The following is a 21,506-nucleotide window of genomic DNA, read 5'->3' as shown; positions in this document are numbered from 1 at the left end:
GAAATAAGAAGGGATAAAGTAGTAAGAGGTGTGGAAGTACCGGGTAGTGGAGGTAAAGATGTGAGAGTGTTTGGCTACATGGATGACGTCACATTAGTTTGTAAGTCTGTGGCAAGTTTGAGGAGAATGAAGTTGTTAATTGAATGTTTTTGCATGGTGAGTGGTTTTAAGTTGAATGTTGATAAAAGTGTGTGTAAGTGTTTTGGGATTTTGAGTGATTTGGAGTCATGTGGATGGCCAGTATGTAAGGAGGGTATTAAAATACTTGGGGTAGTGTTTGATTTAGATATGTGTGGGAATGAAAGTTGGGGTGAAGTGAATGAAAGGATTAAGAAAAAGATTGATTTTTGGGCGTTAAGATCTTTAACGATTGAGGGGAGAATATTAGTAAGTAAGGCAGTATTTTTGCCGATTCTATTGTATATTGCTACTGTTTTCCCACCACAATATAGAGTGTTGGGGAAAATCATTCGGCTCATTTTTGTGTTCATTTGGAACTCAAAGATGGAGAAGTTATCTAGGGAAAAGGTGGTGAAGACAAAGAGGAATGGAGGTAAAGCAATGGTCAATATAGAAAGATTTTTGTCTATTAGATATGTGAGTGTATGCGTGGTTATGAGTACGAAAGAGAATGTAATGGGTTGCATGATAAGATATGCAGCGGGACATATTTTACGGAGGTATAATATATGTCAACTAGATATTAAGAAGCCAGTGTGTTTTGTGGCACCGTGGTTCTATATGAGGATTGATAGGTATGTTAAGAAATATGAGTTAACAGAGATACCTGTGGAGGTGTGGAAAGAAGGGAAAAAGATGATACTTTCTTTTGAAAGTAGAGAACAAATGGAAAGTATAGGAGGTTTATCTGTTGCTGAAAGTAAGGAAGTATGGAAAAAAGTGAATGATAATAGTTTGGTTAACAGACAGAAAGATTTGTGTTGGATGAGTGCTCATGGTTGTTTGCCAACTAGAGTTTTTCAGAGAAGGAGAAGGTTGGTAGATAGCGAAGTATGCCCGAGGGAGGGTTGTGGGGGTTCGGAGAACATTCCTCATGTTTTTTGGGAATGTGTCTATGCTAGGAATGTATGGAAGAGAATGGATAATATGATAAGGGGGTTAGTAGGAATAGAAATATTGTCCTATAAAATGATGCTATATGGTTTATTTGGGGGAGATCAGGCAAAAGTGAGAATTTTGTGGCTTATTATCAACTGTGTTAAAGAAGCTTTATGGGATACAAGAAACATGTGTGTTTTTGGGGATAAATGTGTTGATGAAGAGGGGTGTGTTGGTTTGGTAAGAAGTAGGTTATTTTTATATGTTTTGTGTGACAGGAGGAAGATGGGGAATGAAGATGCAGAGGGTATTTGGAAGTTTAAAAAATGGAGATTTTGGGTTTAATCCTTTGTAATGTAAAGTAATGTCAAAGTTGATGTAATGTAAAGTAATGTCAAAGTTGATATGTTTTTGATTAAATGTATTGTAATTTTGTAATAAAAAAATGAAAAAAAAAAAAAAATCTGTTCTTATCAGTTTAATATCTGATACGTCCCCTATCTGGGGACCATATATTAAATGGATTTTTGGAACAGGGAGATGGAAGAAGAGCTTGCTCTGTCCACTCCACGCATCGACCTGGTATTGCAGTACCTCCAGGACCGGTGCACTTCTCTTACTCAGTTTGAAAAAGCAGAAAAAGAAGCAGCAAACGAGCTGTGGGGAAATGAAAAGGCCAGCAAGCAAAGTTTGGGAGGACAAGCAGTGCAGGAGACAGAGAGCCGTGGAGCAAGGAGGAAGCCGACGGTGGTGCACAATGCAGCATGGCAGGCCAGCAGAAGCACAAGAAAGGCAGGCAGGCAGGCAGGCAGGCAGGCAGGCAGGCAGGCAGGCAGGCAGGCAGGCAGGCAGGCAGGCAGGCACATTTGGTAGTTGTTGTCTTGTTGTCTTGTGATCCCGCCGGCTGTGTTCAGCTGTGAGTTGTTGCAGGAACGAGCCGATTGCATGAACGAGCTGGTTGTGGCCGTCACAAAGAGGCGGGGCTATGCAAATAGGGTTTGCCGGGGCAGTCGGGAAGGTGCTGGGAGTGTGCGGGCCTCAGGCCGGCGAGGCCGATGAAGGTCCGAAACAGGGCCTGAGCCAGAGAGGGCCTGGGGCTGGGAGCCCCCGGGTCCGGGCCGACTGGATGTGGTGTTGCCTGGATGTGGTGTGGGCTTGGGCCGGAGTTGTGCTGCCGGCAGGGCCCAGCCCTCCCTCTCCCCATGGAGGCATGTCTAGCCTGGCTTTGGGCCCGTCTGCGCGCGCGCCTTTCGGGTTATCGCTTCTCGGCCTTTTGGCTAAGATCAAGTGTAGTATCTGTTCTTATCAGTTTAATATCTGATACGTCCCCTATCTGGGGACCATATATTAAATGGATTTTTGGAACAGGGAGATGGAAGAAGAGCTTGCTCTGTCCACTCCACGCATCGACCTGGTATTGCAGTACCTCCAGGACCGGTGCACTTCTCTTACTCAGTTTGAAAAAGCAGAAAAAGAAGCAGCAAACGAGCTGTGGGGAAATGAAAAGGCCAGCAAGCAAAGTTTGGGAGGACAAGCAGTGCAGGAGACAGAGAGCCGTGGAGCAAGGAGGAAGCCGACGGTGGTGCACAATGCAGCATGGCAGGCCAGCAGAAGCACAAGAAAGGCAGGCAGGCAGGCAGGCAGGCAGGCAGGCAGGCAGGCAGGCAGGCAGGCAGGCAGGCAGGCAGGCAGGCACATTTGGTAGTTGTTGTCTTGTTGTCTTGTGATCCCGCCGGCTGTGTTCAGCTGTGAGTTGTTGCAGGAACGAGCCGATTGCATGAACGAGCTGGTTGTGGCCGTCACAAAGAGGCGGGGCTATGCAAATAGGGTTTGCCGGGGCAGTCGGGAAGGTGCTGGGAGTGTGCGGGCCTCAGGCCGGCGAGGCCGATGAAGGTCCGAAACAGGGCCTGAGCCAGAGAGGGCCTGGGGCTGGGAGCCCCCGGGTCCGGGCCGACTGGATGTGGTGTTGCCTGGATGTGGTGTGGGCTTGGGCCGGAGTTGTGCTGCCGGCAGGGCCCAGCCCTCCCTCTCCCCATGGAGGCATGTCTAGCCTGGCTTTGGGCCCGTCTGCGCGCGCGCCTTTCGGGTTATCGCTTCTCGGCCTTTTGGCTAAGATCAAGTGTAGTATCTGTTCTTATCAGTTTAATATCTGATACGTCCCCTATCTGGGGACCATATATTAAATGGATTTTTGGAACAGGGAGATGGAAGAAGAGCTTGCTCTGTCCACTCCACGCATCGACCTGGTATTGCAGTACCTCCAGGACCGGTGCACTTCTCTTACTCAGTTTGAAAAAGCAGAAAAAGAAGCAGCAAACGAGCTGTGGGGAAATGAAAAGGCCAGCAAGCAAAGTTTGGGAGGACAAGCAGTGCAGGAGACAGAGAGCCGTGGAGCAAGGAGGAAGCCGACGGTGGTGCACAATGCAGCATGGCAGGCCAGCAGAAGCACAAGAAAGGCAGGCAGGCAGGCAGGCAGGCAGGCAGGCAGGCAGGCAGGCAGGCAGGCAGGCAGGCAGGCACATTTGGTAGTTGTTGTCTTGTTGTCTTGTGATCCCGCCGGCTGTGTTCAGCTGTGAGTTGTTGCAGGAACGAGCCGATTGCATGAACGAGCTGGTTGTGGCCGTCACAAAGAGGCGGGGCTATGCAAATAGGGTTTGCCGGGGCAGTCGGGAAGGTGCTGGGAGTGTGCGGGCCTCAGGCCGGCGAGGCCGATGAAGGTCCGAAACAGGGCCTGAGCCAGAGAGGGCCTGGGGCTGGGAGCCCCCGGGTCCGGGCCGACTGGATGTGGTGTTGCCTGGATGTGGTGTGGGCTTGGGCCGGAGTTGTGCTGCCGGCAGGGCCCAGCCCTCCCTCTCCCCATGGAGGCATGTCTAGCCTGGCTTTGGGCCCGTCTGCGCGCGCGCGCCTTTCGGGTTATCGCTTCTCGGCCTTTTGGCTAAGATCAAGTGAAGTACCTGATTTGTCAGATGGGGGGGTCAGACCCATCTGATGGAAAGGGGAAAAAACTTGATCCTCTGGCCAAGAGGCCATAGCACTATGAAAGCCGGAGTTGTAGTGCCCCCTACGGGGGGTGCCTGACTCACCACTGGGGTCACGCACTTAGCACTTCACTTCACGCTTTTCATTTTGCTTTACACTTTTCTTTGCTCCGGCCTTTGGCTAGGCAAGAAAAATTTTTTCTAACCGGCCGCCAGCCGGAGCCTTCATTGGCACATATGGCACAAGCACTTATTGCACCTTGCACTTATTTTTTGCGTGTTTGTGTGTCCTTTTTTTTGTTTGCATGTATTCTTACACGGGCTTTGGGTGTCAATAGTCCTTTTGGACTCGACCCCAGGCCAGGTATTGGTGCCCTGGGGGAAGCTTCGGCGGAACCCAGGGTAAAGGGACTCCCCCTAGCCGCAAGGTGAAGGGGAGTCTAAAGACCCTAAGCCCCTCGTCGGTGCCTTTTGGCCGGAGGGGCTGGGGAAGACGGGGCTCACCCTAGCTTCGGCGAAGGTGAGCCCAACGATCCTTGTTGTCTTTGGGCCTGGCCTGGGACACTTGGGTAATGGGAGCCCATGCCTTTGGGTAGGACTCCCGGGGAGCACCTTGCACTCTGCACTTGAGCACTGGGCACAAAGGGGCTCTTGAAAGCACGTACTCCGGCTTTCAATAAAAAAAATCTGTTCTTATCAGTTTAATATCTGATACGTCCCCTATCTGGGGACCATATATTAAATGGATTTTTGGAACAGGGAGATGGAAGAAGAGCTTGCTCTGTCCACTCCACGCATCGACCTGGTATTGCAGTACCTCCAGGACCGGTGCACTTCTCTTACTCAGTTTGAAAAAGCAGAAAAAGAAGCAGCAAACGAGCTGTGGGGAAATGAAAAGGCCAGCAAGCAAAGTTTGGGAGGACAAGCAGTGCAGGAGACAGAGAGCCGTGGAGCAAGGAGGAAGCCGACGGTGGTGCACAATGCAGCATGGCAGGCCAGCAGAAGCACAAGAAAGGCAGGCAGGCAGGCAGGCAGGCAGGCAGGCAGGCAGGCAGGCAGGCAGGCAGGCAGGCACATTTGGTAGTTGTTGTCTTGTTGTCTTGTGATCCCGCCGGCTGTGTTCAGCTGTGAGTTGTTGCAGGAACGAGCCGATTGCATGAACGAGCTGGTTGTGGCCGTCACAAAGAGGCGGGGCTATGCAAATAGGGTTTGCCGGGGCAGTCGGGAAGGTGCTGGGAGTGTGCGGGCCTCAGGCCGGCGAGGCCGATGAAGGTCCGAAACAGGGCCTGAGCCAGAGAGGGCCTGGGGCTGGGAGCCCCCGGGTCCGGGCCGACTGGATGTGGTGTTGCCTGGATGTGGTGTGGGCTTGGGCCGGAGTTGTGCTGCCGGCAGGGCCCAGCCCTCCCTCTCCCCATGGAGGCATGTCTAGCCTGGCTTTGGGCCCGTCTGCGCGCGCGCCTTTCGGGTTATCGCTTCTCGGCCTTTTGGCTAAGATCAAGTGTAGTATCTGTTCTTATCAGTTTAATATCTGATACGTCCCCTATCTGGGGACCATATATTAAATGGATTTTTGGAACAGGGAGATGGAAGAAGAGCTTGCTCTGTCCACTCCACGCATCGACCTGGTATTGCAGTACCTCCAGGACCGGTGCACTTCTCTTACTCAGTTTGAAAAAGCAGAAAAAGAAGCAGCAAACGAGCTGTGGGGAAATGAAAAGGCCAGCAAGCAAAGTTTGGGAGGACAAGCAGTGCAGGAGACAGAGAGCCGTGGAGCAAGGAGGAAGCCGACGGTGGTGCACAATGCAGCATGGCAGGCCAGCAGAAGCACAAGAAAGGCAGGCAGGCAGGCAGGCAGGCAGGCAGGCAGGCAGGCAGGCAGGCAGGCAGGCAGGCAGGCAGGCACATTTGGTAGTTGTTGTCTTGTTGTCTTGTGATCCCGCCGGCTGTGTTCAGCTGTGAGTTGTTGCAGGAACGAGCCGATTGCATGAACGAGCTGGTTGTGGCCGTCACAAAGAGGCGGGGCTATGCAAATAGGGTTTGCCGGGGCAGTCGGGAAGGTGCTGGGAGTGTGCGGGCCTCAGGCCGGCGAGGCCGATGAAGGTCCGAAACAGGGCCTGAGCCAGAGAGGGCCTGGGGCTGGGAGCCCCCGGGTCCGGGCCGACTGGATGTGGTGTTGCCTGGATGTGGTGTGGGCTTGGGCCGGAGTTGTGCTGCCGGCAGGGCCCAGCCCTCCCTCTCCCCATGGAGGCATGTCTAGCCTGGCTTTGGGCCCGTCTGCGCGCGCGCCTTTCGGGTTATCGCTTCTCGGCCTTTTGGCTAAGATCAAGTGTAGTATCTGTTCTTATCAGTTTAATATCTGATACGTCCCCTATCTGGGGACCATATATTAAATGGATTTTTGGAACAGGGAGATGGAAGAAGAGCTTGCTCTGTCCACTCCACGCATCGACCTGGTATTGCAGTACCTCCAGGACCGGTGCACTTCTCTTACTCAGTTTGAAAAAGCAGAAAAAGAAGCAGCAAACGAGCTGTGGGGAAATGAAAAGGCCAGCAAGCAAAGTTTGGGAGGACAAGCAGTGCAGGAGACAGAGAGCCGTGGAGCAAGGAGGAAGCCGACGGTGGTGCACAATGCAGCATGGCAGGCCAGCAGAAGCACAAGAAAGGCAGGCAGGCAGGCAGGCAGGCAGGCAGGCAGGCAGGCAGGCAGGCAGGCAGGCAGGCAGGCACATTTGGTAGTTGTTGTCTTGTTGTCTTGTGATCCCGCCGGCTGTGTTCAGCTGTGAGTTGTTGCAGGAACGAGCCGATTGCATGAACGAGCTGGTTGTGGCCGTCACAAAGAGGCGGGGCTATGCAAATAGGGTTTGCCGGGGCAGTCGGGAAGGTGCTGGGAGTGTGCGGGCCTCAGGCCGGCGAGGCCGATGAAGGTCCGAAACAGGGCCTGAGCCAGAGAGGGCCTGGGGCTGGGAGCCCCCGGGTCCGGGCCGACTGGATGTGGTGTTGCCTGGATGTGGTGTGGGCTTGGGCCGGAGTTGTGCTGCCGGCAGGGCCCAGCCCTCCCTCTCCCCATGGAGGCATGTCTAGCCTGGCTTTGGGCCCGTCTGCGCGCGCGCCTTTCGGGTTATCGCTTCTCGGCCTTTTGGCTAAGATCAAGTGTAGTATCTGTTCTTATCAGTTTAATATCTGATACGTCCCCTATCTGGGGACCATATATTAAATGGATTTTTGGAACAGGGAGATGGAAGAAGAGCTTGCTCTGTCCACTCCACGCATCGACCTGGTATTGCAGTACCTCCAGGACCGGTGCACTTCTCTTACTCAGTTTGAAAAAGCAGAAAAAGAAGCAGCAAACGAGCTGTGGGGAAATGAAAAGGCCAGCAAGCAAAGTTTGGGAGGACAAGCAGTGCAGGAGACAGAGAGCCGTGGAGCAAGGAGGAAGCCGACGGTGGTGCACAATGCAGCATGGCAGGCCAGCAGAAGCACAAGAAAGGCAGGCAGGCAGGCAGGCAGGCAGGCAGGCAGGCAGGCAGGCAGGCAGGCAGGCAGGCAGGCAGGCACATTTGGTAGTTGTTGTCTTGTTGTCTTGTGATCCCGCCGGCTGTGTTCAGCTGTGAGTTGTTGCAGGAACGAGCCGATTGCATGAACGAGCTGGTTGTGGCCGTCACAAAGAGGCGGGGCTATGCAAATAGGGTTTGCCGGGGCAGTCGGGAAGGTGCTGGGAGTGTGCGGGCCTCAGGCCGGCGAGGCCGATGAAGGTCCGAAACAGGGCCTGAGCCAGAGAGGGCCTGGGGCTGGGAGCCCCCGGGTCCGGGCCGACTGGATGTGGTGTTGCCTGGATGTGGTGTGGGCTTGGGCCGGAGTTGTGCTGCCGGCAGGGCCCAGCCCTCCCTCTCCCCATGGAGGCATGTCTAGCCTGGCTTTGGGCCCGTCTGCGCGCGCGCCTTTCGGGTTATCGCTTCTCGGCCTTTTGGCTAAGATCAAGTGTAGTATCTGTTCTTATCAGTTTAATATCTGATACGTCCCCTATCTGGGGACCATATATTAAATGGATTTTTGGAACAGGGAGATGGAAGAAGAGCTTGCTCTGTCCACTCCACGCATCGACCTGGTATTGCAGTACCTCCAGGACCGGTGCACTTCTCTTACTCAGTTTGAAAAAGCAGAAAAAGAAGCAGCAAACGAGCTGTGGGGAAATGAAAAGGCCAGCAAGCAAAGTTTGGGAGGACAAGCAGTGCAGGAGACAGAGAGCCGTGGAGCAAGGAGGAAGCCGACGGTGGTGCACAATGCAGCATGGCAGGCCAGCAGAAGCACAAGAAAGGCAGGCAGGCAGGCAGGCAGGCAGGCAGGCAGGCAGGCAGGCAGGCAGGCAGGCAGGCAGGCAGGCAGGCAGGCAGGCAGGCAGGCACATTTGGTAGTTGTTGTCTTGTTGTCTTGTGATCCCGCCGGCTGTGTTCAGCTGTGAGTTGTTGCAGGAACGAGCCGATTGCATGAACGAGCTGGTTGTGGCCGTCACAAAGAGGCGGGGCTATGCAAATAGGGTTTGCCGGGGCAGTCGGGAAGGTGCTGGGAGTGTGCGGGCCTCAGGCCGGCGAGGCCGATGAAGGTCCGAAACAGGGCCTGAGCCAGAGAGGGCCTGGGGCTGGGAGCCCCCGGGTCCGGGCCGACTGGATGTGGTGTTGCCTGGATGTGGTGTGGGCTTGGGCCGGAGTTGTGCTGCCGGCAGGGCCCAGCCCTCCCTCTCCCCATGGAGGCATGTCTAGCCTGGCTTTGGGCCCGTCTGCGCGCGCGCCTTTCGGGTTATCGCTTCTCGGCCTTTTGGCTAGATCACGTGTGGTTTAGCCTTAGGCATTTGTGGGCCCCTTCTGATCGGCCTTGTGTTCTTTCCTTCGGGTCTGAACCATGCTGCTATTGGACTGAAGGCAGTTCCCACAAACTACCGAAGGAACCCTGCCCTCTGCCTTCCTCCCCTCCAGTCCGGTTGGGAGGTATGCTGCAATTGGGGGCCAGGCATCATCCTTTGAGAGAAGGCGATCGACGACAACGCTGACAACACTGAAAGGATGCAAGTCCCGCCAGAAGCACCTAACACCGTGAGGGTGTTTTTTCCGAGAGAGAAGAAGGAGCATTTTGTTTTGCGGATGATACAGAAAGACATCATAGAAGATTTACTGGGAATGGAGAGGTCAAGCATTTTTTGTGTCCAAGTCTTTCAACAACAAGGCTTTTATGACATAACCTTCACCAATCTGAGCGATTTAAGGACCTGTTACCTGAGGAGCCAAGAGAAAGCGTCTCACCCCTTGCTGAAAGATTTGTCATTTATGGTGAACCAAGTGAGGAACAGAACGCCGGTGGTTGTTCATATGTTCAACCCTTTTGTTCGAGATGAGGAGGTAAAGATTTTTTTGGGACGGTATTGCAGCCATGTTTCTCCTGTGGAAAGGAGAAAGAACGTGTTTGGGACATTTAATGGCCAGAGGAGGTTTTGGGTGGAGTTCAAAAGAGATCCAGATGGTGTGGGAGGCTTCTCACATCCTCCACAGACCTTCTCCATAGGAAATAATAAAGGTTATTTGTTTTATCCTGGCCAACCAACCTTTTGCCGGAATTGCCACTGTTTTGGACATGCAAAAACAGACTGCCAAAAAGAACTATGCTGCAGAAATTGTTTTAAAACAGGACACAAAACTATGGACTGTAAGGTGGCTCGCAAGTGTCACCTATGTGAGTCTACAGAACATTTGGCAAGACAGTGTCCTTTGGCTGCAACTGCTACTACAGGCCGCCTCTATGCAGAGGTGGCCGCAAAGACTTTTCTTGACCCAGGGGCGTCTGCACCCCTGGAGAGCATAGTGGAGGAGGCTCCCCAAAAAGAAAACCCAGTGGAGGAGGTACCTGATCTACTGTGTGCTGAGGGGGAGGATACTCACCAGGAGGAAGAGCTTTCTGAGGGAATGCTGGTCGATAAGACCTCATTGAAAAGAAAGACTGAATCCAAAGAATGGAGTGAAAGTATTGAGGAGTTTTCCAGTCAGGAGGGGAAAGAAGAAGAAGAAGATGATTCTTCTGTAAATATAGACTCAGATTCTTCAGCAATGTCATCTGCTTTCCTGGATCCAGGAGAAGTGGAGAAATTATCAGAGACTTTAAGTATAAAGAGTGATTCTAAAGTGGACTTTAAAGCTGCAAAAAAGAAACCGAAAAAAGACATTGAAGAGATGAGAGGGGTTCAAAAAGAAAAAGTGAATACTCCACCTAGGAGGGCAAGAGGGGGTCCAAAGAAAAAACCAGAGACTTGATATGGTTTTTTGTTTTTTGCTTAAATCTTGTATGATTCCTAATTTTTTTCTTTTTTTATGGTTTTGAATTTGGGTTCATTTAATGTTAGGAGTGTAAAATCAGATGCTAGAAGGGCTGCAATTTTCAAGTTTTTAGCATTGTTGAATCTTAACATTATTTGCTTACAGGAATGTAATATTGAAGAAGAACCCAAGGAGGTTAAATGGAATCATGGCCCATCAGCTTGGTCTACAAGTAAGGAAAGAGGTGGTGGGGTGGCTATCCTATTTAAGGGTTTTCATTTTGAAATTAAAAAAATTATACATGTGGTGCAAGGAAGAGTTCTTCTGGTGATTTTTGAATTTTTGGGTTTTTTATATAAGTTAATTAATGTTTATGCACCTACCGAAAGAAAAGAGAGAATAGATCTCTTTGAGAAAATAAAGTTTTTTTTGGGAGGCAGAGGAAATATTATAATGGTAGGAGACTTTAATTGTGTTATGCATCAAGAAGACAGGTGTGGTGTGGGTGGTGTGGGTAATGTGGATAGTTCGGGAAAGTTATTAAAAGATATAATTTCGTTATTTCGTTTTCAAGATGTGTATAAATGTAAAGGGGAACATACCGAACGTTTTACTTATTATAGTGACAAAGGTAATGTTGTTTCCAGAATTGATTTTTGTTTTGTTTCTAGATCTTTTGAAATTTTAAGTTCCAAAGTGCAGAAAGTGCCGTTCTCGGATCATGGCTGCTTAAAATGTTGTGTAAGTATAAATGGTGAGAAAGAACATGGTAAGGGGGTATGGAAATTGAATGTTTCGTTATTGGATGATATGAATGTGAAGAATGAGTATAAGGTATGGTTTGAGAGGTGGGTGAGAAAGAAGTTTCGTTTTGAGAATGTGGGGGAGTGGTGGGAATGGGTTAAAAAGGAAACTAAAAGGTTTTTTATTAAAAAAGGATGTGAAAGAGTGTCAAAGGAACGTGACGAGTATGAGAGGTGGCAAAAAAGATTAGAATATTTGAATGAATTAAGAAAACTAGGAGAAGATGTGAGAGAAGAGATTGTGGATGCAAGAGAACAAGTGAGAAAAGGTTTGGAGAAGGAAGGTATGAAAATAATTGCACAGGCAAGGATGTTAGTGAAAGAGGAAGATGAGAAGTGTTCAAATTTCTTTTTTAAGAAAGTGTATGGAAAACGGACGGAGATGGAAAGTGTCTTTAGTAAGGAAGGAAATGAAGTTGGTGGAGAGAAGAATGTACTTGAGACAGTATGGAAGTTTTATAATGATTTATATGCCGAAAAAAAAAGAGAAAAATGTTGTGAGGATGTGTTAGAGGTGCTGAATGACAATTTGATGCAAGATGACAAAGACATGCTGAGTAAGGAATTGCTGAGAGGTGAGGTGGATGAATGTATAAAAGGAATGAAAAAAGGGAAAGTGCCTGGGAGTGACGGGTTGCCTGTTGAATTTTATTTAGAATTTTGGGATGAGATTGGGAAAGTATGTGTATGAAGTATGTCAATATGTGTTAATGAAAGGGAATACGGTGCAAAGTATGAAAGAAGGAGTGATTGTATTGTTATATAAAAAAGGTGAAAAGAAAGACCTTAAGAATTGGAGACCAATTTCTTTGTTGAATGTAGATTATAAAGTTTTAGCAAAAGTGATTGCTAACAGATTGAGAAGAGTGGTTGAAAAAATGGTGGGAGAAGAACAAGTATGTGCTGTGCCTGGGAGACAAGTTGCTGAAAGTTTGATAGGTGTGCGTGATGTATTATGGTATGCTGCAGAAAGAAAACAATCAGTTGCATTATTGACAGTAGATTTTGAAAAGGCGTATGATAGAGTGGAGCATGATTTTATGTTGATTGTTCTGAAAAAAATGGGAGTACCTGATAGTTTGATTGAATGGGTGAAATGTCTATATAAGGGGATGATAAGTAAAGTGCAAGTGAATGGATGTTTGACTGAGGAGATATGTATTAAATCTGGTGTGAGACAGGGGTGTCCACTGTCACCAGTTCTGTTTGTGTGTGTTATCGAACCATTGTTGAGAATGATTGCGAGTGATAAAGTAGTACAAGGAATTGAAGTGCCTGGAAGTAGTGGAAGAAATTTGAAAGTGGTTGGCTATATGGATGATGTTACTATAGTGTGTCAAACACAGGCAAGTTTAAGAAGGGTGAAATTGTTGATTGAGTGTTTTTGTTTGGTAAGTGGTTTTTTGTTGAATATTGAAAAGAGTGTATGTAAAAATTTTGGAGAATGGAGAGAGATAGAATTATGTGGATGGCCTGTATGTAAAGGTGGAATTGAAGTTCTGGGTATAGTTTTAGATGATGATATGAGGGGGAATGAAAGTTGGGAGAAAGTGTTTGGTAAAATGAGGAAAAAGTTTGACTTTTGGTCATTAAGAACCTTAAGTATGGAGGGCAGAATACTGATCATAAAAGCTGTTATAATGCCAATGTTGCTTTATATTAGTAATATTTTTCCTGCGCCTGATAAAAAATTAAGAAAAATTATACGATTAATCTTTTGTTTTTTTTGGAATTCTAAAATGGAGAAATTGCAGAGAGACAAGGTGAATATGATGAAAGAGAATGGTGGTAAAGGTATGGTAAATGTGGAAAGGTTTTTGTCTTTAAAGTATGTGAGCTTATGTGTTAAAATAAGTAAAAGAGAGAATCTGAATGGATGTATGATAAGATATGCTGCAGGTAATGTGTTACGAAAGTATGGATTAGGTGTAATTGATAGGACTAAACCTGTATGCTTCAATGCACCGTGGTTTTATATTAGAATTGAAAGGTGCATTCGAAGGAATTGTCTGGAAAGTGTGACTGATAAGGAATGGATGGAAAAGAAAAAAGTAAATGAAATTTTAAGTATGAGAGAAGAGATGATAGAAATTGGGGGTTTAACTGTTAAGGAGAGTAAAACTGCATGGGAGAATGTATGTAAGAAAGAAGTGATAAATAGGCAAAAGGATCTGGCGTGGATGTGTGTGCAAGGTTGTGTACCTACAAGAGTATTTCAAAGAAGAAGAAGATTAGTTAATAGTGAGCAATGCCCACGTGAAGGATGTGATAAAGTTGAAACGATTGTTCATTTGTTATGGGAATGTGAGTATGCAAAAGGGGTGTGGAGGAGGATGGGAAAGCTGATTAAAGGAATAACTGGGATTGAATTTTTGACTTATAATATGATGATGTTTGGTTTGGGAGTATGCAATAAAGAAATGGCAAATGTATTATGGTATATTATGTGTTGTGTGAAAGAAGCTTTATGGGATACTAGGAATGTATGTGTATTTAAGAATCAAATGATTGATGTTGAGAACTGTGCAGCCATGATCCGTAGTAAACTGTTTTTATATGTTTTAAGCGATAGAAAACATCTGGGAAATGAAGCTGAAGGCATTTGGAAGGTCAAAAAATGGAGAGCATGGTCTATTTAATTGTTTTTTCTTTTTTCTGAAATAAAAGTTTTTTTTTCCTTTTTCTGAAATAAAAGTTTTTTTTTGTGTGTGATAAAAAAAAATGTAATTTTGGCAAAGTTTTTGTCATGTAATATGGAAATGTGTTTGAAAACATGGAAATGTGTTTTTTTTGTGTGAAATGTTTAATTTTAATTGTTTTTATTTTGAATAATTTTTTAATAAAAGAATTAAAAAAAAAAATCTGTTCTTATCAGTTTAATATCTGATACGTCCCCTATCTGGGGACCATATATTAAATGGATTTTTGGAACAGGGAGATGGAAGAAGAGCTTGCTCTGTCCACTCCACGCATCGACCTGGTATTGCAGTACCTCCAGGACCGGTGCACTTCTCTTACTCAGTTTGAAAAAGCAGAAAAAGAAGCAGCAAACGAGCTGTGGGGAAATGAAAAGGCCAGCAAGCAAAGTTTGGGAGGACAAGCAGTGCAGGAGACAGAGAGCCGTGGAGCAAGGAGGAAGCCGACGGTGGTGCACAATGCAGCATGGCAGGCCAGCAGAAGCACAAGAAAGGCAGGCAGGCAGGCAGGCAGGCAGGCAGGCAGGCAGGCAGGCAGGCAGGCAGGCAGGCAGGCAGGCAGGCAGGCAGGCACATTTGGTAGTTGTTGTCTTGTTGTCTTGTGATCCCGCCGGCTGTGTTCAGCTGTGAGTTGTTGCAGGAACGAGCCGATTGCATGAACGAGCTGGTTGTGGCCGTCACAAAGAGGCGGGGCTATGCAAATAGGGTTTGCCGGGGCAGTCGGGAAGGTGCTGGGAGTGTGCGGGCCTCAGGCCGGCGAGGCCGATGAAGGTCCGAAACAGGGCCTGAGCCAGAGAGGGCCTGGGGCTGGAGCCCCCGGGTCCGGGCCGACTGGATGTGGTGTTGCCTGGATGTGGTGTGGGCTTGGGCCGGAGTTGTGCTGCCGGCAGGGCCCAGCCCTCCCTCTCCCATGGAGGCATGTCTAGCCTGGCTTTGGGCCCGTCTGCGCGCGCGCCTTTCGGGTTATCGCTTCTCGGCCTTTTGGCTAAGATCAAGTGTAGTATCTGTTCTTATCAGTTTAATATCTGATACGTCCCCTATCTGGGGACCATATATTAAATGGATTTTTGGAACAGGGAGATGGAAGAAGAGCTTGCTCTGTCCACTCCACGCATCGACCTGGTATTGCAGTACCTCCAGGACCGGTGCACTTCTCTTACTCAGTTTGAAAAAGCAGAAAAAGAAGCAGCAAACGAGCTGTGGGGAAATGAAAAGGCCAGCAAGCAAAGTTTGGGAGGACAAGCAGTGCAGGAGACAGAGAGCCGTGGAGCAAGGAGGAAGCCGACGGTGGTGCACAATGCAGCATGGCAGGCCAGCAGAAGCACAAGAAAGGCAGGCAGGCAGGCAGGCAGGCAGGCAGGCAGGCAGGCAGGCAGGCAGGCAGGCAGGCAGGCAGGCAGGCAGGCAGGCAGGCACATTTGGTAGTTGTTGTCTTGTTGTCTTGTGATCCCGCCGGCTGTGTTCAGCTGTGAGTTGTTGCAGGAACGAGCCGATTGCATGAACGAGCTGGTTGTGGCCGTCACAAAGAGGCGGGGCTATGCAAATAGGGTTTGCCGGGGCAGTCGGGAAGGTGCTGGGAGTGTGCGGGCCTCAGGCCGGCGAGGCCGATGAAGGTCCGAAACAGGGCCTGAGCCAGAGAGGGCCTGGGGCTGGGAGCCCCCGGGTCCGGGCCGACTGGATGTGGTGTTGCCTGGATGTGGTGTGGGCTTGGGCCGGAGTTGTGCTGCCGGCAGGGCCCAGCCCTCCCTCTCCCCATGGAGGCATGTCTAGCCTGGCTTTGGGCCCGTCTGCGCGCGCGCCTTTCGGGTTATCGCTTCTCGGCCTTTTGGCTAAGATCAAGTGTAGTATCTGTTCTTATCAGTTTAATATCTGATACGTCCCCTATCTGGGGACCATATATTAAATGGATTTTTGGAACAGGGAGATGGAAGAAGAGCTTGCTCTGTCCACTCCACGCATCGACCTGGTATTGCAGTACCTCCAGGACCGGTGCACTTCTCTTACTCAGTTTGAAAAAGCAGAAAAAGAAGCAGCAAACGAGCTGTGGGGAAATGAAAAGGCCAGCAAGCAAAGTTTGGGAGGACAAGCAGTGCAGGAGACAGAGAGCCGTGGAGCAAGGAGGAAGCCGACGGTGGTGCACAATGCAGCATGGCAGGCCAGCAGAAGCACAAGAAAGGCAGGCAGGCAGGCAGGCAGGCAGGCAGGCAGGCAGGCAGGCAGGCAGGCAGGCAGGCAGGCAGGCAGGCAGGCAGGCAGGCACATTTGGTAGTTGTTGTCTTGTTGTCTTGTGATCCCGCCGGCTGTGTTCAGCTGTGAGTTGTTGCAGGAACGAGCCGATTGCATGAACGAGCTGGTTGTGGCCGTCACAAAGAGGCGGGGCTATGCAAATAGGGTTTGCCGGGGCAGTCGGGAAGGTGCTGGGAGTGTGCGGGCCTCAGGCCGGCGAGGCCGATGAAGGTCCGAAACAGGGCCTGAGCCAGAGAGGGCCTGGGGCTGGGAGCCCCCGGGTCCGGGCCGACTGGATGTGGTGTTGCCTGGATGTGGTGTGGGCTTGGGCCGGAGTTGTGCTGCCGGCAGGGCCCAGCCCTCCCTCTCCCCATGGAGGCATGTCTAGCCTGGCTTTGGGCCCGTCTGCGCGCGCGCCTTTCGGGTTATCGCTTCTCGGCCTTTTGGCTAAGATCAAGTGTAGTATCTGTTCTTATCAGTTTAATATCTGATACGTCCCCTATCTGGGGACCATATATTAAATGGATTTTTGGAACAGGGAGATGGAAGAAGAGCTTGCTCTGTCCACTCCACGCATCGACCTGGTATTGCAGTACCTCCAGGACCGGTGCACTTCTCTTACTCAGTTTGAAAAAGCAGAAAAAGAAGCAGCAAACGAGCTGTGGGGAAATGAAAAGGCCAGCAAGCAAAGTTTGGGAGGACAAGCAGTGCAGGAGACAGAGAGCCGTGGAGCAAGGAGGAAGCCGACGGTGGTGCACAATGCAGCATGGCAGGCCAGCAGAAGCACAAGAAAGGCAGGCAGGCAGGCAGGCAGGCAGGCAGGCAGGCAGGCAGGCAGGCAGGCAGGCAGGCAGGCAGGCAGGCAGGCACATTTGGTAGTTGTTGTCTTGTTGTCTTGTGATCCCGCCGGCTGTGTTCAGCTGTGAGTTGTTGCAGGAACGAGCCGATTGCATGAACGAGCTGGTTGTGGCCGTCACAAAGAGGCGGGGCTATGCAAATAGGGTTTGCCGGGGCAGTCGGGAAGGTGCTGGGAGTGTGCGGGCCTCAGGCCGGCGAGGCCGATGAAGGTCCGAAACAGGGCCTGAGCCAGAGAGGGCCTGGGGCTGGGAGCCCCCGGGTCCGGGCCGACTGGATGTGGTGTTGCCTGGATGTGGTGTGGGCTTGGGCCGGAGTTGTGCTGCCGGCAGGGCCCAGCCCTCCCTCTCCCCATGGAGGCATGTCTAGCCTGGCTTTGGGCCCGTCTGCGCGCGCGCCTTTCGGGTTATCGCTTCTCGGCCTTTTGGCTCAGATCAGGTCTGATTTCGAGAAGCGATCATTGCTCCAGTTGGAACCCCAAAGCCAAGGGGGGATACTGGGAGTAGAAAGAGCTGTGATACGAGAGCTTAACACGATTGCAGCATCATGGAAGAAGGAGTTCCGGCGTTTGCAAGAGTCAAGAACTCGGTTCGAGTCGTGACGGAGGCAGCGGTTGGCGAGGAGAGACTGATCCATATCGTGGACAGGATCCTGGGAGAGATCGGCCATGTACGCAGAGAGGAGATACTGGCCATTCAGGATTATCCCCGAAGAGGAGTCTACGATGTCACCTTTATAGGTGAGGGAGTGTTCTCCAGCTTCCTGAAGCTCCTTTCGGAGAACCAGGAAGATTCTCGTCTAGCTGGGTACCGGATTTTCCCGCATTTCGAACAGGAAGAGGTGATCTTGATTGTCAAGTCATACTCTCCTAATGTCAAGCTGGAGGAAGTGCAGCTAGTGTTGAGCAAGTTTTGCGAAAAACTTGTTTTCGTGGGAAAGGTACTGAACGGGCTGGGAATCTGGACTTCTAAGTACAGGTTCAAAGCAAAGTTCAAGAAGGACAAGCTACCGCCCGCAAGATTTCGCCTTGGAACCTGGAGTCTGGATTGCTTTTTTAACGGCATGCCGGGCTTTTGCAAGAAATGCCGATTATATGGGCACAAAGAAGAAGCTTGTAAGGTGTGTCGGAATTGTGGGGAGACGTCCCACGATTCGAAAGATTGCAAGGAACCCAAAAAGTGTAACTTATGCTTTCAAAGTGGTCATCTGTATGCTAACTGTCTGCAAAGAAATGGAAAGATAGAGAAAAAAGCTGGGAAAAAAGAAAATTTGTTTGAAGATTTGTTTGAAGAGATCCCACAGTCTAAGGTGGTAGAAGAAGAAAAATCTACTGCCAAAAGTGAAGTCCTTGTGAAGAGGAAAACTAAGGTAAGAGAGGAGACCTTGGTGAAAACTGACAGTTTGGTGAGTGTTCCTGAAACACCAGCGAAAAAGAAACCGCGTACAAGAGGTGAAAACTTGTATAGACATTGGAAGGACAAAACCGATGAAGAAATTCGGGAATATATAGCAGGCTGGTCAGATGATGAAGAGTTTGAGGAAGTACATAAGTGCATCCAAGAAGGACGAGTTACAGGTGACTATAGAGAAAGAGTTTTGGACTTTATTAGAAAATTAAAATGAATGTGTTATGTTGTGTTATGTTGTACAAATAAAGCTCTTTTATGTCATACGGTTTTAGTGATGTTGTAAAGTTATCGTGGGTTTATCCTACAAGTAACTTTATTACTGATAGAAACCATATCTGTTCTTATCAGTTTAATATCTGATACGTCCCCTATCTGGGGACCATATATTAAATGGATTTTTGGAACAGGGAGATGGAAGAAGAGCTTGCTCTGTCCACTCCACGCATCGACCTGGTATTGCAGTACCTCCAGGACCGGTGCACTTCTCTTACTCAGTTTGAAAAAGCAGAAAAAGAAGCAGCAAACGAGCTGTGGGGAAATGAAAAGCCCAGCAAGCAAAGTTTGGGAGGACAAGCAGTGCAGGAGACAGAGAGCCGTGGAGCAAGGAGGAAGCCGACGGTGGTGCACAATGCAGCATGGCAGGCCAGCAGAAGCACAAGAGAGGCAGGCAGGCAGGCAGGCAGGCAGGCAGGCAGGCAGGCAGGCAGGCAGGCAGGCAGGCAGGCAGGCAGGCACATTTGGTAGTTGTTGTCTTGTTGTCTTGTGATCCCGGCGGCTGTGTTCAGCTGTGAGTTGTTGCAGGAACGAGCCGATTGCATGAACGAGCTGGTTGTGGCCGTCACAAAGAGGCGGGGCTATGCAAATAGGGTGTGCCGGGGCAGTCGGGAAGGTGCTGGGAGTGTGCGGGCCTCAGGCCGGCGAGGCCGATGAAGGTCCGAAACAGGGCCTGAGCCAGAGAGGGCCTGGGGCTGGGAGCCCCCGGGTCCGGGCCGACTGGATGTGGTGTTGCCTGGATGTGGTGTGGGCTCGGGCCGGAGGTGTGCTGCCGGCAGGGCCCAGCCCTCCCTCTCCCCATGGAGGCATGTCTAGCCTGGCTTTGGGCCCGTCTGCGCGCGCGCCTTTCGGGTTATCGCTTCTCGGCCTTTTGGCTAAGATCAAGTGTAGTATCTGTTCTTATCAGTTTAATATCTGATACGTCCCCTATCTGGGGACCATATATTAAATGGATTTTTGGAACAGGGAGATGGAAGAAGAGCTTGCTCTGTCCACTCCACGCATCGACCTGGTATTGCAGTACCTCCAGGACCGGTGCACTTCTCTTACTCAGTTTGAAAAAGCAGAAAAAGAAGCAGCAAACGAGCTGTGGGGAAATGAAAAGCCCAGCAAGCAAAGTTTGGGAGGACAAGCAGTGCAGGAGACAGAGAGCCGTGGAGCAAGGAGGAAGCCGACGGTGGTGCACAATGCAGCATGGCAGGCCAGCAGAAGCACAAGAGAGGCAGGCAGGCAGGCAGGCAGGCAGGCAGGCAGGCAGGCAGGCAGGCAGGCAGGCAGGCAGGCAGGCAGGCAGGCACATTTGGTAGTTGTTGTCTTGTTGTCTTGTGATCCCGGCGGCTGTGTTCAGCTGTGAGTTGTTGCAGGAACGAGCCGATTGCATGAACGAGCTGGTTGTGGCCGTCACAAAGAGGCGGGGCTATGCAAATAGGGTGTGCCGGGGCAGTCGGGAAGGTGCTGGGAGTGTGCGGGCCTCAGGCCGGCGAGGCCGATGAAGGTCCGAAACAGGGCCTGAGCCAGAGAGGGCCTGGGGCTGGGAGCCCCCGGGTCCGGGCCGACTGGATGTGGTGTTGCCTGGATGTGGTGTGGGCTCGGGCCGGAGGTGTGCTGCCGGCAGGGCCCAGCCCTCCCTCTCCCCATGGAGGCATGTCTAGCCTGGCTTTGGGCCCGTCTGCGCGCGCGCCTTTCGGGTTATCGCTTCTCGGCCTTTTGGCAAGACCAAGTGTTTTGTTTTAAGGAGTGTTAGAGACCCCCCCTTCTCGGCCCTGGGACATCGCCCTTTTAGGGCTTAAGTTCCATGCTGCTATTGGGGAGGGGGCCAATCTCTTACGCAGAGTAGTGATCCCTTGTGTTTTTCCTTTATCCTTTTAGGAGAGGGAGATATGCATCATGGCTTTTAAGAGCTACCCCTTTGTGCCGGCGAATGCGCGGCTTCGGGATACGTTTCGTTTGGAGTTCGAGGAGGAGAGACGGAATGGTCGTGGTTTGGAGTACATCGTGAAGGATCTGCTTTTGGGACTTTTCGGAATGACGACGCTGAACATCTTGGCGATCCAGGATTACCCCAGACGAGGCGTTTACGATGTTACGATGGTTGGAAAAGTGGCTTACAACAGATTGCTGGCAAAGATTCGAGAGGAAACAAATAATGCTAAATTGGATGGCTTAAAGATTTGTGAGCATATTTCGGAAGAAGGTACTTTTATTGTTGTTAAAATGTACTCTCCATTTATTCCTCAACAAGACATTGCTTTTCATCTAACTCGCTATTTTGATAAAGTTAAATACTTGCGTAATGTGAGTAATGAATTTGGTATCTGGACTGTTAAAAGGAAATTTTTGGTGACTTTTAAAAGAGACTCTGATGGGAATCCAATATATCCACCTGCCAGGTTTACGATTGGAAGAGTCAACGGAGATATTTTTTATTCCGGAATGCCTGTTTACTGTAAAGCTTGTGGACTTAATGGACATTCTGCAGAGGACTGTGATAAAGTTGGGTTTTGCAAAAATTGTAGATCCACTGAACATAGTACAAAAGAGTGTCCAAAAACAATAATATGCAACTTATGTGGGGTGGCTGGGCATAGGTATGGAAACTGTTCTAAGAGACTTCCCCGTACAGACAAACCTTCAGGTACAGATGGAGGGACCAAAGAAGAGACGGCTGGAGCTGCGGAAGCAGCTGAGAAGGTAGTCTCGGAGGTTCCTCAAACTCAGTCTCAAGTTGATGTGTCTGCTTCTTGTATTGCTTCTCAAGTTGATGTGTCTGCTTCTTGTATTGCTTCTTCCTCTGCTATTGAGGAGGTGATGGACCTCTCTTTTCGTGGTGCATCGGGGGGGGAGATGGCCGAGACAGAGGCGGAGGTCTCTGGATCGGACATTTCTACCTCTGAAAGGAAACCAAAAA

At 50.0% G+C, this 21,506-nt stretch overlaps 1 protein-coding gene, 12 non-coding genes and 2 pseudogenes across 13 annotated transcripts; all 15 read left to right on the top strand.

The window, feature by feature from the left end:
• The first annotated feature begins 1,462 nt into the window (after positions 1–1,462).
• On the top strand, positions 1,463–1,675 carry LOC121397403 (annotated as a pseudogene).
• Positions 1,676–2,316: 641 nt separating this feature from the next.
• LOC121397486 lies at positions 2,317–2,507 on the top strand. Its single transcript, XR_005963709.1, has one exon. It is a non-coding gene; the product is annotated as a U2 spliceosomal RNA (small nuclear RNA).
• A 641-nt stretch (positions 2,508–3,148) lies between these two features.
• Positions 3,149–3,339, top strand: LOC121397485. The gene has a single exon (XR_005963708.1). It is a non-coding gene; the product is annotated as a U2 spliceosomal RNA (small nuclear RNA).
• A 1,344-nt stretch (positions 3,340–4,683) lies between these two features.
• LOC121397396 lies at positions 4,684–4,876 on the top strand. The gene has a single exon (XR_005963645.1). It is a non-coding gene; the product is annotated as a U2 spliceosomal RNA (small nuclear RNA).
• Positions 4,877–5,505: 629 nt separating this feature from the next.
• LOC121397484 lies at positions 5,506–5,696 on the top strand. The gene has a single exon (XR_005963707.1). It is a non-coding gene; the product is annotated as a U2 spliceosomal RNA (small nuclear RNA).
• A 637-nt stretch (positions 5,697–6,333) lies between these two features.
• LOC121397483 lies at positions 6,334–6,524 on the top strand. Its single transcript, XR_005963706.1, has one exon. It is a non-coding gene; the product is annotated as a U2 spliceosomal RNA (small nuclear RNA).
• Positions 6,525–7,157: 633 nt separating this feature from the next.
• Positions 7,158–7,348, top strand: LOC121397482. Its single transcript, XR_005963705.1, has one exon. It is a non-coding gene; the product is annotated as a U2 spliceosomal RNA (small nuclear RNA).
• Positions 7,349–7,985: 637 nt separating this feature from the next.
• LOC121397481 lies at positions 7,986–8,176 on the top strand. The gene has a single exon (XR_005963704.1). It is a non-coding gene; the product is annotated as a U2 spliceosomal RNA (small nuclear RNA).
• Positions 8,177–13,967: 5,791 nt separating this feature from the next.
• Positions 13,968–14,153, top strand: LOC121397382. Its single transcript, XR_005963636.1, has one exon. It is a non-coding gene; the product is annotated as a U2 spliceosomal RNA (small nuclear RNA).
• A 647-nt stretch (positions 14,154–14,800) lies between these two features.
• On the top strand, positions 14,801–14,991 carry LOC121397480. The gene has a single exon (XR_005963703.1). It is a non-coding gene; the product is annotated as a U2 spliceosomal RNA (small nuclear RNA).
• A 653-nt stretch (positions 14,992–15,644) lies between these two features.
• LOC121397479 lies at positions 15,645–15,835 on the top strand. The gene has a single exon (XR_005963702.1). It is a non-coding gene; the product is annotated as a U2 spliceosomal RNA (small nuclear RNA).
• A 653-nt stretch (positions 15,836–16,488) lies between these two features.
• On the top strand, positions 16,489–16,679 carry LOC121397478. The gene has a single exon (XR_005963701.1). It is a non-coding gene; the product is annotated as a U2 spliceosomal RNA (small nuclear RNA).
• A 661-nt stretch (positions 16,680–17,340) lies between these two features.
• LOC108699563 (zinc finger CCHC domain-containing protein 3-like) lies at positions 17,341–18,659 on the top strand. Its single transcript, XM_018231649.1, has one exon. It carries the CDS (start codon positions 17,463–17,465, stop codon positions 18,537–18,539), a length of 1,077 nt encoding a protein of 358 aa, XP_018087138.1. The 5' UTR covers positions 17,341–17,462; the 3' UTR covers positions 18,540–18,659.
• Positions 18,633–18,812, top strand: LOC121397394 (annotated as a pseudogene).
• Positions 18,813–19,453: 641 nt separating this feature from the next.
• Positions 19,454–19,644, top strand: LOC121397477. The gene has a single exon (XR_005963700.1). It is a non-coding gene; the product is annotated as a U2 spliceosomal RNA (small nuclear RNA).
• Positions 19,645–21,506: the final 1,862 nt, after the last annotated feature.

Source organism: Xenopus laevis, chromosome 8L (genome assembly GCF_017654675.1).
Source record: "Xenopus laevis strain J_2021 chromosome 8L, Xenopus_laevis_v10.1, whole genome shotgun sequence".
Lineage (NCBI taxonomy): Eukaryota > Metazoa > Chordata > Amphibia > Anura > Pipidae > Xenopus > Xenopus laevis.
Note: the sequence above shows the minus strand (reverse complement) of the source record. Positions and strands in the feature narration are given on the sequence as shown.